Raw genomic sequence first — 16,985 nt, forward strand, 5'->3', positions numbered from 1 at the left:
CGGCCAGCCACGGCCCCGACAGTCCGTGTTCCCCTCCCGGGGGGCTCCTTCCTTCCTTCCCTCGGGCTTTCCTCCTTCTCGCGCTCGCGCCGCGGTTCCTCCGGGCGCCCCGGAGAGCCCACGTGTACCTCAGGGGGCCGCGGCCGCGCCGGCGCCCGCGCGACGATGCCGGCTCTCGCCGCCAGAGGGCGCCGTCGGGGGCGGCGCGGCGCCACCCGCGGCCTCTCCTCTCCCGGCCGAGCCCCGCCCCCTCCGCTCGCGCCGCCGGAAGTGGGAGGTGTCGCGCGCGGGCAGGCGCTCGACCCCTCCCCCCCGAGGCCCGGCCGCCCCCTCCCCCCGCTCCTCCCGCTCAGGTGCGTCCCGTCCCTCCCCCCACTTCCCTCCCGGGGGCGCGGCGCGGGAGGTGTGTGCGGGGCGGCGCGCGGGGAGGGGGCTGCGGCGCGAGGGGCGGGGGCGAGGGCGGGGGAGGGGGTGAGGTTGGGGGCGTGGAGGGTGCTGCGAGGACGGGGCGGGGGTCCCGGCCTAGGGGTGGCCCCGGGGCTGTCCGCGGGCGGGGGGCGGGGGCGGCGGGGTGCAGGGCTCCGGCCCAGGAAGCGGTCCGTGGAGACACCCCCTGTGGAGGGTGGCCGCGGACACCCCGCGCTGCTTCCCCCCATTGTCCCCTTGGCCACTGTCGCCCCTGCTCCCCCGAGGACCCGTCGCTCTGGGCACCTGGCTGGTGGTCGCCGCCGGCCTGCGGCGCGGGGATCCCGGGGTGTAGCCCACTCTGCACCCCACACTGCAGCCTCCGGCCAGATGTACCTGTCCTGCTCCACCTTGGGCAGTGCAGCCGCGGAGTTGCGTGACTCGCACCCTGGGGTGTCCTTTACTGGGCGCCAGGACCCCCGAGCCGGGGCTCATTTGGGCCAGGAAGTGTGCACCTGAGGCAGCAGGAATGACGATCGGGGGCCCGTTTTCTCACCAGCTTTGTGTAGTAGGGGAAACTGAGGCACAGAGGGTCTTTGGCCTGTGACTGGAGTGTTGACATAGCCTGGTCTCTATGCCTGTGCTATGTGTGCTTCAAGGTTCTGGGGCTGAACTGTGATGCTGTTAAAATAAAAATGAATTTAAAGTGAATTCACTGTTACTGCCCCACCACCGCCCAAACTATCCTTTGCCCCCTTTATCTCTGCACCATAGAGGGCCTTGAATTTTTTCCTGCAATATAAAGGATGATTCTTTGATCTAAGAAAAGTATTGTCTTGCTTCCCTTCCTTGAGTTACCCTGTTTTTCAGCTTATTTTCATACTCTTGCGCCCCTGTAGTGACTCTGAAAAATCTGTACTTACCTCACTTGGTGGTTTATCAAACTTTTCCCATTTGTGGGGAACACTGTGATGGAGGAAAAGATAACTGGGATGGTTCAATAGAGTATTGCTTTTTCTCACATGCAAACACCTCCAAAAAACTTGACTTAAATTAATGGAGAGATTGCTTTTAATGTAACATGAAACAAAATATTACTGATATACCCCACCATACAAGCTTTATCTATGATAGTAGACTAGGTCTGTGAGCCATTTGGAAGATTCTTACAGACTATAGTCTGTTTTTTTTTTTTTTAAAGAGGCATGTATTTTATTTATTTTTTATTTGTTTGTTTATACATGCACTGGGTACAGTCAGAAGCGCGGGAGGGTGAGAAAATTCACCAGCCAGAGCGGGGAGCAGAGCAGGCAGAAGGACCGAAGTACACTGCTGAGGGGAGCAGTGGGCGGCAGGAGAGGTCTGCACGCCATGTGGGACCCTCCTCTGGTGGCCGGGGAGCAGCCGGGGATTGAACCGGCGCCGCAGAGGCCCAGCGCCAGACTATAGTCTGTTTTAAATGACTGCATTTCTGCCAAAAGTGGACACCAAAACTTTTGTACCTACTTCTGCATGTTTATCTAATTGTGGTGACTCCTAGGATTTCATGTACTGGGACCTATTGCATGCAATGCCTCTTACTAATACCCTTCTAAAGGATGCTCAAGTATTTTCTTCTGGAGCCCAACTTTTTCTCTGTTTCTTTCCTGCAACAACTCTGTTGTAAGGACATGCTGAGGGGGGCAAGATACATTTGTTAAAAAAATTTGAAACCTGTAACCTGCAATTTCTTTCTGAATGTACAGAGCATGATGGCAGCATCTGAGGTAGCTGGTGTTGTGGCTAATGCCCCCAATCCTCCGGAATCCTCTTCTAGTTTATGTGCTTCCAAATCAGATGACAGTCTCCCAGATGGTCTAAGGTAATGTGTGAATTCTTGATCGGGTATATTTCATGTGGGTAAAGGGCTTTCGAGATGGGTTAATGGAAGGGTAGCTGGTCCTTCCTGTTTGGGGCTCTAGTGGCACTGCACTAGATAAAGCTTTAAAGGTAGGGACCATCTGATCTGTAGTTGTATTTCTGGCATCCAAAACAGCCCTGACACTTAGCAGGCATGCTGAATGTTTGTTGGATAAATAGATGAGAAAACAGGAGGTCAGACATCCCAAAATGCAAATATTTCCCCACGCTATCCTACATGGACTTATGTTCATTTAATTACATGTTTATGTATCATACCTCTGTGTGTTTGTGTGTATATGTATTGTACTATATTATATAGATATATGTATATAGATGCATCTACACACGTTTGTGTATTTATATATCTATATCCACAGATAAATAAATATATCTTTGATATTATGATTTACTGGATACTTTCTACCTAAACTCTTGAGGGTAGGAATTATAATTGTCCAAACCTGCATTTTACAGTGGTGAACACATTGTTATATACAATGCTGTACTAAATTGAGATTATATATTCTACTTCAACTCTTTTTCTAGAGTATCTACGCCTTAATACAATACATAATGTTGTACTAACAGCTTTGTATATATTCATACATTTAACCATTACAACAGTCCACGGAGTTAGGTGCTAATATTATCATTCCCATTTACAGGTGAGGAAACTGAGACACAGAGAGGTTAGTAACTTGCCCATGGTTGCCAAGCTATCTTAGAATCAGGGTTTAAACTGGCTTGTCAGACTTCACAGTACTTACTAAATATTTGTTTAATTGACGGGAGGTTGGTTAGTGAATGGGTAATGGGGAAAATGTTAAAGTTAGTCTAACTATAAACTTGGGTCTTCATTTTATAAATAGAATCAGCCATATACAACTAGTAGTAATAATGGCAGTGAGTTTTTTCGAGTGTTTACTTTATACCATTACAGTCTACTTCATTGCATTATCTTACACAGTCTTCACAGCAATCCTATTATGTGGGTAATATTACCTCTCTTTTACAAGTGAAGCGAATTAAGTGCCCAGAGTTAAACCACTAGTAAAAGGTACTCAGGATTCCCACCGAAGCACTGTGTATGTCCAAATTTATAATTAAATACCCCTTCCACCTCATTTAACCCCAGCAAGGAATCAGTAATACTCTTGTCACAGGATGCTCTCTTAATTGTTTTATTTCGAACAAGTACAGTTGAGGGGAAAAGACACATTGGTCTGAAGCCCAGTCAGTGCTAATTTGGGGCATTACGTAAGGGTATTACTTGACAGAGTTAGTTTAAAGGGCAAAAAAAATTAACATAGATTTAGTCATTATTCCTGGTGAAAGATTTATAGATGTAAAGATTGGATGTTGATGCAAATAGGTTTTAAATATTTCTTTAGAAAGCAGTAAGTTAATGGCAAAAAAAAAAAAAAATATATATATATGTAACTATCCCAATGTTATACATGTTACATTTGTCGTCTGGGATAAAATTTCTACTGACAGTTTTAATTTTGGATTCAAACTGTTTGTACTTTAGACAACTGAAGTGAAGGTGTTACGCTCTGGAAAACTTGCTGTATTTAAAAAGTGGTTTTGGTCAAAGATTTATATAATGAGTTTCAATGAAGAAAGATTTTGTAAAATGTGAAAGAATTAAAAACAAAATGTCTAAAGTAGTTTTTTTACTTGTTGAAATATGTGTAACTAAGTTAATATGTGTAATTAAATTAAATATTCTAACATTAGGCTGTTTCATTCTCATTTTTTCAAATTGGCCCTCAAAAGTACTTTTGCTCTTTAGAAACATTTGTATTTTGTCATTTACTATAAAGTTCTGGAGACCCAGAACTCTGGTTCTTAATCTCCACACAGTTCCTTTTCATTTTGCTAATTTGGAGGGCTTTTATAGTCTAGCGTTTTTTTGTTTTTCTAGTGGTTAAGTTTAAAGTGTTAAGTCATACATTTCATACACTTTAAGATTGGGTGAAGAGAGAAACTTTTTATTTTATGTTTTTGATAGCCCCAAAGACCCTGCACAGAAGCACAAGAACTCTCCTCTGTCGAGTGTAAGTAGCCAAACGATAACCAAGGAGAATAACAGAAATGCCCATTTGGAACACCCAGAGCAGAATCCTGGTTCATCAGCAGGTGACACTTCAGCAACGCACCGGGCGGTTTTAGGAGAAAACTTGATAGCCACAGCCCTTGGTCTTTCTGGCGGTGGGTCTCAGTCTGATTTGAAGGACGTGGCCAACAAAGCAGGAGAGGAGGGGGACACGCGCCTGCGGGAGAGCCTCCATCCAGTCACTCTTAAGGCAGGTTGCCACACAAAGCAGCTGGCCTCCGGGAATTGTTCTGAAGAGAAATCCCCACAAGCCTCCATCCTAAAGGAAGGTAGCAGGGACACAGGCTTGGATTTCCGACCTGTAGTACCTCCAGCAAATGGGGTTGAAGGAGTCAGAGTGGATCAGGATGATGATCAGGATAGCTCTTCCCTGAAGCTTTCTCAGAACATTGCCGTACAGGTCAAGTATCAAGTTTCTACTACTAAAATGGAATTGGGGCTTTTTATTTATTTATTTCGAGGGTGTGCGAGATTTCTCCACACTTGGTGGAGAATTACTCAGTCTCTATTTTTCACTGGCAACTCTCATACACTTTTCATACCGCGCTGTGCAATGACTTCATTCTTGGGTTCAATAAATAATAAAGCCAGGAGCCTAAACGCAGGGACTAGTCCCTGTCTAAATGCAGGGAATAGGAGCTATATGCCTTACTTTATGATTTACATGTACTCTCTTTCGCTGAGTAATTGATGTGTGTAGGTCATTCGTATTCATCCTTCCCATCTGTGTTCTTGCAGGAGTAATACTTGTTAAGTCTCTGACCTACATCTTAAGAAGTACAGTGTATCCTGCCTTCTAGCAACGAATGTGCTTTGTTGTAGGAGCAAGGATGCGCACAATAGGTTGTAGGGGGCAAAATTCTTATCTTGGACTCAAGACTGTCAGTGTTGGGTCTTGTTCAGGTTATCTTGTGGGGTAAATGCTTAGTGCAGTATGGGTGCCGGTCATTTGCCAGAATCACCATGCTATGAAGCTGATAAAGGGAGAGAGTCAAAAGTTAGCTTCCTAGTTACTTGTGGCAGATTTCTAGGTGAAAGTATTAGAGTAAGTCTACCTTTTAAAATGTCTGTGAGCAATTCTGAATGTTATTGTTTCTTTCTTTATAGACTGACTTTAAGACGGCTGATTCAGAGGTAAACACAGATCAAGATATTGAAAAGAATCTGGTAAGTACTTATGCTCGTTGATACATAGAACCATTATTGCAGAAGGTCTAGAGTGACATCATCTCAGCTGAAAAGACACCGGCATCTCTATAAAATTTGTGGCTGGTGGTCAGTTAACTTCTGTTTGATCACTTGTAAACATGAGACATTTATTCACAGATAGTTTATTGTTGGAGCTTATTCGGAGGTAAGAACAGAATCTTGGGCCTCCTTGGTGGTACAAGGGGTTAAGTCACAGCCCTATGAAGCTATCTACAGCCACTGCAGCACTGCATGAGTTCGATCTCTGGCTGGCCAGAGAGCTGACCCACATGGCACAGCAGACCTGAGTTGCCCAAGGCTCCCCTCCGCAGTTTATTTCAGTAGATTCGCCTGTTCTGTTCCCCACTCTGTCTCTGGTGAATTTTTTCACACACACGCCTCCCGCCCCCGTGCCTCTGGCCTGTGCCCCAGTTCTCATATGCATAAATAAATAATTTTTTTTTTTTTTTAAGAAAGAACAGAACCTCAAAAACTTTAGTTTTCTTTTGAGCTATGGAGTGTAAATCCAAATACTTTTGTGAGCCCTACATCTACTTCAAGTTTTTAAATGATACTTCCTGTTCCCCCCTTAAGTCAGAACCTTTTCCAGGTAAAAAAGCCACAGGTGTTTTACTACTTTTCTTCAACCCTTCAACCCTTATCATTTTCAACCCTTTCATTATCCTGGTTACTTTTTCACCTAGACATGTGCCATTTTATCAATATTTCTTTCAAAATGTGATCCTGAGCACTTATTATAATACAGATGCATTATAATCAATTCACAATACAATTGACCTCATGTGTTATTCAACTATCTATTTTATTCCTATGTAATTGGCTTTTAAAACTTATATGAAGAACATCACATTTGTTTTTATTAAAATGGTCTCCTGAAACTACTCCTGGCATTTTGTGGCAAAAACTTCCAGCCTTTAAGCGTGTGGATACTGAAATATATATTGCTCTAGAGGAAGGATGGGCGTGCTGGGAAAGCTACTCCAGGATCAGGAAGAGGTGTTTAGGGTAAGATACACTAATTGAGTGGGTGGGAAAAGCCTGTAGCAGCCAGATTAGAAAGTAGGTAAGTGGTGCAACTTACAGTCAAAAGAAGTAAGTCATTGGACACATTGACCAGATGAAGCCAATGAAATTCAGGACAGGTAGAACTGACAGACAGGTAAGAAGATCCTAGAGATGAGAGACCTGTGGAGAGGTGCTGGGTGAAAACCAGGATTGTTGACTCTCCAAGGACAGAAGGTGAGGTCACTTTTTCTTGGGCACTTACTCTAAGCATTTTACACAGAGTTTTTATTTTGTTCCCACAGTTGTAAGGTGAGGTTAAGATGACATTTTTCTAGTTGAAGGGACCAACTAAAAAGTTAGAGGAAGCTCCAGTGGTAATCCAGTGGTTCAAAAACAGCCCAGGGTTGGATTTTTTGTTTGGCTGTATTCTTTTGAGGGGCATGTGGCCCACTTGCTTTTAAAAAGCAGTGAGCTTGGGCCTCCCCTGGTGGCACAGTGGTTCAGCGCTGGACTGAAAAGCTGCGCGCAGCCTCAGCAGCACCGATTAGATCCCAGGCCGCCTGGTGAGGGTCCCACATGGTGCGCAAACCTCTCCTGCCACCCTCTGCTCCCCTCAGCAGTGTACTTCGTCAATCTGCCGCGCTGGCTCAGGTGAATTCTCTCACCCTCCCGCGCTTCTGACTGTATCCAGTGCTTGTATGAATAAATAAATAAATCTTAAATAAATAAAATAAATAAATAAATAATTCTTAAAAGAAAGCAGTGAGCTAGCCAGGTGTTAAACTTGGTGGCATTATATGAAACTTGGTTCCTGTTTTAATTGTCATGGTTCTTGTGAATGTACTGTAATTTCCCACTGCCCACATTTGAAACTATGACTCCTGACTCTCTGGACCAGTTAGCCTCTGAAGAAACAAGGTAACAATGTGTAACAACTCTTTGACTTGTTAAGATGTGATCACTTGGATAAAGCGACTTACTGTGTATCTTTAAATTCATCTTGGTACTGCTAGAATGTATCTGGAGATGCTCTCTATGAGACTGGATTTTTTCTCCACCCATCCTATGTTTTTCTAAAGATGTATCACAGAGAAGGTTCCATAGGGAAGTAAAGACGAGCTGTGGTTACAAAGAAAGAATCTGCTAATCTAATTTCATCTATTGGTTCATAGCGATCTAACTTTTCTTGAGTTAAGGTCCTCTTTCAGAATCTTTTGAAACTGATTTCTCAAAAATATTTGCACACATACCAATTTAAGAAACTTCAAAAGGTGGGTCTCCCTGGTGGCGCAAGGGGTTAAGACAACCTATGAAGCTATCCGCAGCCACTGCAGCAGAGTTTGATTCCCAGCCTGGGAGCTGACCCACAGGGCTCAGCAGACCTTTCCTGTCTTGCCCGCTGCTCCCCTCAGCAGTGTGTTTCAGTGGTTCCACCTGTTTTGCTTCCACTCAGTCTCTGGTGGATCCTCTCACCCCCTGCACCTCTGACCTGCACCACAGCTCCTGTATGCATAAATAAATAAAATTAAAAAAAAAAAACTTCAGAGATCCCTGAGACCCATTGGTAGACCCCAGGTTCAGAATCCCTGTAAAATGTTGTGCTCAGGAGTTGATTTAGGGAACCTTAGTCATATTGCAGTACATGAACTGACACTGGATATCCTAAAACTAAAGGTCCTTCTTGAGAGCTTTTTTTTTTTTTCAATCATAATGTGATAAATATTCTCCCATTTATTTCTCAAACCTTTGTTTGCTTTGAAAATAGTTATCTTTTACAAACCATTTTTTTTTTTTAAATAGAGGGATGCTTTATTTATTTGTTTGCTTGTTTTGTTTATACATGCACTGGGTACAGTCAGAAGTGCGGGAGGGTGAGAGAATTCACCAGAGCCAGAGCGGGGAGCAGAGCAGGCAGAAGGACCGAAATACACTGCTGAAGGGAGCAGCGGGCGGCAGGAGAGGTCTGCACGCCATGTGGGACCCTCCTCTGGTGGCCGGGGAGCAGCCGGGGATCGAACCGGCGCCGCAGAGGCCGCGCGCAGTTTCGCAACCCAGCGCTCAACCGCTGCGCCACCAGGGAGGCCCGAAAATAGTTATCTTTTAATGAACAAACTTAGCTTAATGCTCTCTGTAAATTTTTCCTGGGCTGCTTTACATCAGATGTGTTTTATTTATTTTTTATTTTTTTAATTTAAATTTTATTTTTATATTCCCCATACAATTACAACCTCCTTATTTTGACCCCAATCCCACGCCCCCCACGCCCCATAGAGTGTCTCTGGTTCATAGTTGTTTGTTGATTTTGATATTTTCTTTCTTATAGTTATTCATTTTCCTGGTCCCTTATTTAAGTTTTCTAGATTCCTGCTATGAGTGAGACCATCCGGTATTTTTCTTTTTCTTTCTGGCTTATTTCGCTGAGCATGATCCCTTCCAGCGCCATCCATGTTGCTGCAAATGGCATGTGTTTATCTTTTTTGAATGCTGAGTAATATTCCATGGTGTATATGTACCACACATCAGATGTGTTTTGAATTGATCTTCAACATGCTAGTATCCTTTTGAAAGGTAGCCATTGCTTTTCTTGATTTACTGATATGGAGGAGGCCAAATTTAACTTGTTAAGTCCTCAAAAGCTTTCTACTTCTGGGGGCCTCCCTAGTGGCGCAAGGGTTTAAGACACAATTTATGAAGCTATCCGCAGCCACTGCAGCACGAGTTTGATCCCTGGCCAGGAGGGTGACCCATATGGCGTACAGACCTCTCCTGACTCGCCCGCTGCTCCCCTCAGCAGTGTATTTCAGTACATTTGCCTATTATGTTCCCCACTCTGTCTCTGATGAATCCTCTTGCCCCCCCCCCCCACTTCTGGCATCACTAAACAAATCTTTAAAAAAATAAAAAATAAAGTTCTTTTTAAAAAAAAAAGCTTTCTACTTCCTACTTTGTATAAGAACTTGCCAAATTGTTCAAAATCTGAATACCAAATTCCCAGACCTTCTTAGTGGATTTGGCAGGTTTCACTGCTAATGACCAGCTAAGAATTCCAGCTTCTGGACGCGTTGTGAGTAGGTGATCTGTTCTTTATTTTTGCCCATTCTTTTCTTTTTCTCTTGGATGGATAATAAAATGCCTCTGTCCTCTCATTCTCTAGAGTGGAGATTGGCATTTTTTTTTCTGTAAAGGGTCAGATAGTAAATATCTTAGGCCTTGTGGCTCTAAGTAACCACTCCACTGTCTCACTGTAATGTGAAAACAGCCTGTGTAAATCATTGGATGTGGCTGTGTTCCTATAGAACTTTTATTTATAAAAACAGCTGATAACTGGATTTGGCCCATAGACTGAATGTTATCAACTCCTGCCTTTGGGCAGTATTGTACAGTAGAATTTTCTGTAATGATTGAAATGTTATCTGTGTTATCTAGTATGGTAGCCACTGGTCACATGTGGCTACGAGCACTTGCAATGTAACGAGGTGGCTGAGAGGTCAGATTTTAAAATTTTCTTATTTTAATTAATTTAAATTTACATAGCCACCTTTGGCTAGTAGCTACAATCTTATACCTTGCAGTCATAGAGCTATGCACAACACCTTGAACAGACACTTGTGAATATTTCTTGTAATTAAATTGATGAATTAAAACTTTTCTTTTGTTATCAATAGGATAAAATGATGACAGAGAGAACCTTGTTGAAAGAGCGTTACCAGGAGGTCCTGGACAAGCAGAGGCAAGTGGAGAATCAGCTCCAAGTGCAATTAAAGCAACTTCAGCAAAGGAGAGAGGAAGAAATGAAGAATCACCAGGTGCTCTGCTTATATTAAAATAGTCAATAAGTCAAGCTGTAATCTGTAATCACACTTTAATTTTGTTTCCAAATTAATAGAAAATGTATAGTGTTCCTGGACCCAGTTTCCAAAGTGGATGTATGAAGGCTTTCACACACCAACAAGCAATTCTTAAACACCCAGCAGGGTGTCTGGGGATTCAACTTAATTCAGCTCAATTCTGGCGCTATATGCCCAGAGATAGCTGATTTCATGGATTAAGTACTCAGTCTCCCAAGAACCGCCTTTTACTCAGATGCCAGCCACAAGCCCAAGCTGTTGCCTTTGCATATGACCAAGAGTACAAATCAGATGTCCCCACAACCTCCTCTCCTTTGACTTCAGTTGCCAGTGCAAGCCCAGGTTAATATGTGTGCTTCTGACCAACTGGCTGGATATCAGAGGTTCCCTGGACCCCTCCTCAAGTTCAGCTATTTTTACTACAGCCGCTCATAGAACTTAGGCAACCTGTTTACTCTCTAGATTTATTACGAGGGATATAACTCAGATAATGCTAGCCAGGTGGTAGAGGTACATAGGGCTAGTTATGGGGAAAGGGAGCAGAGCTCCAGTGCCCTCTCCAGGCTTGCCACACCCCTCAGATCTCCCATATTCACCTATCTGGAAGCGCTCTGAAAGCCTTCCTTTTGGGGGCTTTTATGGAGACTTTTTTTTTTAGATTTATTTATTTATTTATACAATCACTGAGTATAGTCAGAAGCGCGGGAGGGTGAGAGAATTCACTGAGCCAGAGCGGGGAGCAGAGCAGGCAGAAGGACCGAAGTACACTGCTGAGGGGAGCAGCGGGCGGCAGGAGAGGTCTGCGCGCCATGTGGGACCCTCCTCCGGTGGCTGGGGAGCAGCCCGGGATGGAACCGGTGCCGCAGAGGCTGCGGGCAGCTTCGCAACCCAGCGCTCAACCGCTGCGCCACCGGGGAGGCCCTGGAGGCTTCTTTATACAGATATAACTGATTAAATAATTGCCCATTGGCAATCGAGTTTAAATCCCAGCCCCTCTCCTGGGAGCCAGGAGCCCTCTATTTGTGTTGTTTTTCCAAAGGTACATTAGCTTAACACGAAACACCTTTACCAAGCTCAGTGCTTAGGAAATGCCAAGATTTTTGGGAGCTGTGAGGACCAAACATATATGTTTTATAAATAACAGAAGTAGAAACAAAAAAGTAGTTTTACTCTTTTTAATGGTTATCATAGTATTTTAAGGATAAAAATAACCTTTGAGGGCATCTTTTCAAAGCCCTCACTTCTATTTTAATTCAGAGAGAAAAATGATTATATTTTGTTGACTTAATTAACTACCTGGTTAATGAGATTTATCTCAACATTATATTTTATAGCACACTTCAGGTAGATTAAAAACCTACATATAAAAACTACAAATAAATTTTAAGTTAGAAGAATATTTATAAAACCTCAAGTTGCAAGAGGTCATTTTTAGCAACTTTTGATATGGCACATGATTTGATTTAACTTTTGATATGGCAAATAACACAAAAGTGTCAAAAGTGTTAACCGAGAGAGAGTATTTGTAGCACATTTGACGAAGGATTGAACAGCCATGCCATACTGAGATTCCTACAAATTCATGTCAAAAGCAAACAGACTGGAGAAAACTCAGGAAAGGTGATAGTTTTCTGTTGCTACCTTAACAAGTTACTGTGGATTTAGCGACTTAACACAACACAAATTTACTATCTTACAGTTCTGTAGGTCAGAAGTTCAACATGAATGTCTAAAATCAGGGTATTGGCAGAGTTGCATTCCTTTCTGGGGACTTTTGGAAAGAAAATGTGTATCTGCATTTCCAGCTTCTAAGCGCTTGCCTTGTGGCCCCCTTCTCCATTTTCAGAGTCAGCAACATTGCATCTCTGGTTATTCTTCTCTAATGTTGTCCTTCTCTAAGCATAACTGGGAAAGGGTCTGTAAAGGCAGGAATGGCCACAGCGCAGGTTCTCTGATCCCATGCAGACCGGGTAAAGGAGGAGTCAGAGTCCTCAGTGGTTTTGCAGGTTTTTTATTGGGGTTCACCAGGCATATGGCAGGCAGGGGTGCTGGCTGGGGGGCTGGGAGGCTGGCAGGCCTCCCAGCCCCCAGCAAGTCTTCACTGTATCTGGACTCTCTAGCGTTCGTTCTGCTGCTTCTCGGCTTCTCTTTCGGCTTCTCTTTCGGCTTCTACTGCTGCTCCTGGTGTCCCCGTGACGCCGCCCTTAAAAAAGCACAGTCTTAGCTCAGCTGAATCCCATCTACCTATGCCCACACCCTATTCCAGGTGCCCGCCATCAGGCATGCATTCAGGACAAGGATCCATCATCTATCCTGATGGCGGAAGGGCAGAAAAGCCTGACATTTTCTTTACCCTACAGGGTCTCCACTTTTTTTATTTTGTTTTTTGTTTTTTAAAGATTTATATATTTATGCATACAAGAGCTGGGGTACATACAGGTCAGAGATGCGGGTGGTGTGGTGGTGGTGAGAGGATCCACCAGAGACAGAGTGGGGAACAGAACAGGCAGACTGACTGAAATACACTGCTGAGGGGAGCAATGGGTGAGTCAGGAGAGGTCTTCTGCGTCATGTGGGTTGCTCCCTGGCAGGCCAGGGATCGAGGCCGGGGATCGAACTCATGCTGCAGAGGCTGCAGCTTGCTTCATAGTGCGGTGTTTAACCTCTTGCACCACCAGGGAGGCCCCGGGTCTCCACTTTTAAAGACCTGTGTTGTGATTGAATTGGATTTGACCCACTCAGAAAATCCTAGATTATCTCCCCATCTCTAGGTCTTTACTTTCATCGCATCTGCAAAGTACCTTTTTCCATGGGAAGGTTCCAGGGGTTAAGATAATGGATAAATTTAGGGGGAAGGGGCTATTATTTTATCAACAACAATTGAAAATAGTAATTCACAGAAGAGGAAAAGCAAATGGGAAATATATATATGAAAAGAAGTCAGCCTCATAGTATTCATTCATTCAGCAAATATTTTTTTGAGTTTCTGTCTGCACTCTGAAGATTTAGTGGCAAATAAAACATAGTCTCTGCTGTCACTGAATGCTCATTCTTGTTGGAGGAGCCAGGCAGTAAAAACAGTAAAGAATGGGACTTAGGGGAAAGCTCATTAAAATTATTAGTTGCTCTTCCTCCTCTATGAGTCTGACAAACGTGAAATAAGTTGTCAAGAATGAGGACAAATGAGCTCTTTTCATAGATTGGTAGGGTTATGAACTTATTACATCACTTTGGGCAAAGTTATTAGGAATTGTCAGTTAAAATGTAAAATATACGTATGTTATGACCTAACAATCTTATTCATAAGTGTCTTGTACAGAAATAAAAGTTTTTGTATGAAAGTGTAGAAATAAAGAGTGTTTATTATAATATTGTTTATAGTTACAAAAAAACTGGAATCAACTTGATGGACTTTTAATAGAGAATAGTTGGATAAATTGTTTATATTCATAATATATCATGTTATGCAGCTATTTTTGAGTAAGAGCTGTATTTGCTGACAGTATGTTGATGTCACGTGAAAAAAACAGAATGCAGAATAATGTGTCTAAAATGATCTCATTTAGAAAAACCAAAGAAATACATGTGTGAATTTACATTGTTTGAGGTTGGCGAAAGATGGTACAAAACAGTTAACACATTGATTCCTTGATGGGTGGCGATAGTGTGAATTGGGGTTGACTTAACTTTATCATTTTTTATTATTTTACTTCATAGTATAAATATATGTGTATGTATTTATATATCAAATATATGTGAGTGGTAAAAAATAGAGCAAAAAATAACCTCACCAATAATAAATTAGTACCATAGCAAAACAAAACAAGACCATATTTGTTGGAAGCAGAAACTCCCACCCTGTGCAAGAATGCCTTTCTCAGCATTCTCGACAGGTGTCCTTCCTGTGGAACACAGTAATGGAGAGCTTCTTGCTTCCCAAGGCCGTTGGGTCCATTTCTGAACATTGTGATTGTTAGGACTTCTTTGTCCTATTGAATTAAAATCTGCTTTATTGTAACTTTCTCCCTTGTATCTAAATACTGATTTCTGGAGCTACTCATCAACCAGATTCCTTCAATTCAATTTAATTTACTCAAGTCAATATGTTAATTTGTGATAGTGGAAAATAACCTTTGGACCACAAGAACTAATTAATTTCCTTTTTTTGTGTGTGTGATTGTAATTGTGTGGGATTCAGGAAATATTAAAGGCTATCCAGGATGTAACAATAAAGAGAGAAGAAACAAAGAAGAAGATAGAGAAAGAAAAGAAGGAGTTTTTGCAGAAGGAGCAAGATTTGAAAGCCGAAATCGAGAAGCTTTGTGAGAAGGGCAGAAGGTAAATGATTCTATTAAAAATAAAACCACCTGTGTATATGTATGTTTGTGCAAAAGGGCCAGCCTTAACTGTGTTTATGATTTCTTTAGATCTAATTTTCATTTGAAAACCAAGTGCACAAATAAATATCCTTCAATGATTTTAGTTTTTTCACCATCCATTGTGAGATTTAATTTAAAAAAAAAATTCAGAGATTCATTACTACCTTGAAATAATAGAAACTTATTGTTGAGTCTCAAGTGTGATCAAGATTTTGATATGCATCAAGCACCTCTCTTGTTTGCTTTTTAACTGAATTTTTGTTAAGTATGGATTATAAGAATACTTTCACTATATTTCTGTTATTTAGCACCAAGAGCAAATTCTAAATACTAATGATATAAGCTCTTTAGAAGAAATATTCAGTGAATCTCTTTCTCTCTGGGTACTGCAGCAAGAGCATGAAAGGCATAGAATCTGGTCAGATTTTTAAGTTTTCCAAGTTTCTCAATGTGTGCTGTTTGGATGATTTTATTTAAATTCTAAAATGCATTTTTATTTATCAAGAAAATCTTGGCTTGCAAATGTTTCAGAGAGCTAAAGAAAAAGTAGCAAATTCATTTGCTGAATCATTTTCTGAGGGTTGAAAGATGATAACTGAAAGGTCAACTCGTGAAAGAATGTTTGAGACAGTTGTTCTCATCAGTTGTTCTGTTGAGAATCTATTGATAATGATTAGAAGGTGTGTCAATTGACTACAATACTCTAGTAACTATAGAGTCCACTGGGAGTAAAATACTCTACCAGGCATTGTTAGCCGTCAAAATGGCTCCCACCACCTCCCAGCAGCATGTCCTCTGCCATTATCTTCAGAGTCTATGTGGGGAAGATGAAGCATAGATGTGTACATGTAAGCATCTTGGCAGCAGATATCTTAAAGAGCAGATGAGCAGACATTGGGAAAGTGAGTCTGGAATTTTATTCTAAGCTCCACGAAAGATTTCTTTTTGATGTGTGCTCTTTACACTCTTAATTCTATTTTCCTTACCATTTGATTGGATATACAAATGGTGATTGATACTAACATTTTGCTGCTTAGTCTTAAAGACTCAATTTGTTTTTTCTTTTGGTTTGTCGTGAGTGTCAGAAGTAGGCTTTCTGACTTTCTCTTAGACATAGGTTTCATTTTTTCCAGAAGCAGGGGAAAAGATGTTTTCTGTGTATATTTTTTGTTTTTTTTGTATTTTGTTTTTTTTCACCTTTCATCATCCATAGGAACCGTGGGCACAAAGATGTTGGGCATTGTATCAGTATGTTCAGTTAGCCATAGTAGTGCACCACAGACTGGGTGACTTGGTACAACAGATATTCATTTTCTCACAGCTCTAGGGAATGTCTAAGATCCAGACCGTGGTGGGTTCAGTTTCTAGTAGGCCTCTCTTGGCTGCCTTCTTGCTGTGTCTTCACATGGCCTATCCTCTGTGAGTGTGCACTCATGGTGTGTCTCCTCTTCCTGTAAGGACACCAGTCCTATTGAAGTAAAGCCCTGTCCTTATGACCTTAAACTTTAAGGGCCTTATTGCCACATGTAGTGACATTGCAGGTTAGGGCTTCAACATATGAAATTTTGTGGGGACATAGTCCAGTCTTTAATGATCATATTTCATGTTCATAGCTCTTTCATTCATTCATTCAGCCAACATTTATTACCTACTTTGAGCCAGACAATATGAGCCTGGAGAACAAAACTTCCTTAAGGAACTTATATTTAATAGGGAAATAGATAATTAAAAAGATAAGTACAAAATACCATAATGATACATTGATCGTTTTGATATGAAACAACATAGAAGAGGCATATAACCCAGATCGGGTAGGGGGAATTAGAGAGGGATCTCAGAGGAGAACATGACCACCCAATACAGTGTATGATCCTGAATTAAATTATAAAGAATGTTTTAGAATAATTGGAAGGTCATACTGTATTACTGTTAAATATTTTGGGTGTGATTATGATATTGTGTGATAGGTAGAAGGTTATTTTTGTGTTTGAGATATATTTTAGAAGTGTTATGATGTCTGTAACTTTCAGATGGTTCAGAGAGAAAGTTAACTTAAATGTGAAAAAAAGTGCAAGAACTGTGACTCGCGCAAGGGGTTAAGCGTCAGCACTATGAAGC

The 16,985-nt window shown here is 42.0% G+C and overlaps 1 protein-coding gene across 4 annotated transcripts in view; it reads left to right on the forward strand.

Moving 5' to 3' along the window:
• Window positions 1-2,141: 2,141 nt before the first annotated feature.
• The window catches only part of RNF214 (ring finger protein 214), a gene marked incomplete at both ends in the record, with an annotated part of 36,619 nt that continues 21,775 nt past the window's right edge, over window positions 2,142-16,985 (forward strand). For 2 of the 4 annotated variants that reach the window (XM_084250552.1, XM_084250553.1), the window contains 5 exons: window positions 2,157-2,266; window positions 4,322-4,367; window positions 5,534-5,593; window positions 10,306-10,446; window positions 14,687-14,826. In XM_084250552.1, coding sequence (XP_084106678.1) covers window positions 2,157-2,266; window positions 4,322-4,367; window positions 5,534-5,593; window positions 10,306-10,446; window positions 14,687-14,826 — 497 coding nt within the window. Of the gene's footprint in view, window positions 2,267-4,321; window positions 4,827-5,533; window positions 5,594-10,305; window positions 10,447-14,686; window positions 14,827-16,985 lie in introns of all 4 variants that reach the window. The other 2 variants (XM_084250554.1, XM_084250551.1) reach the window with 2 other exon arrangements.

The sequence above is a fragment of the Talpa europaea genome (assembly GCF_964194135.1).
Source record: "Talpa europaea genome assembly, chromosome: 12".
Classification (NCBI taxonomy): Eukaryota; Metazoa; Chordata; class Mammalia; order Eulipotyphla; family Talpidae; genus Talpa; species Talpa europaea.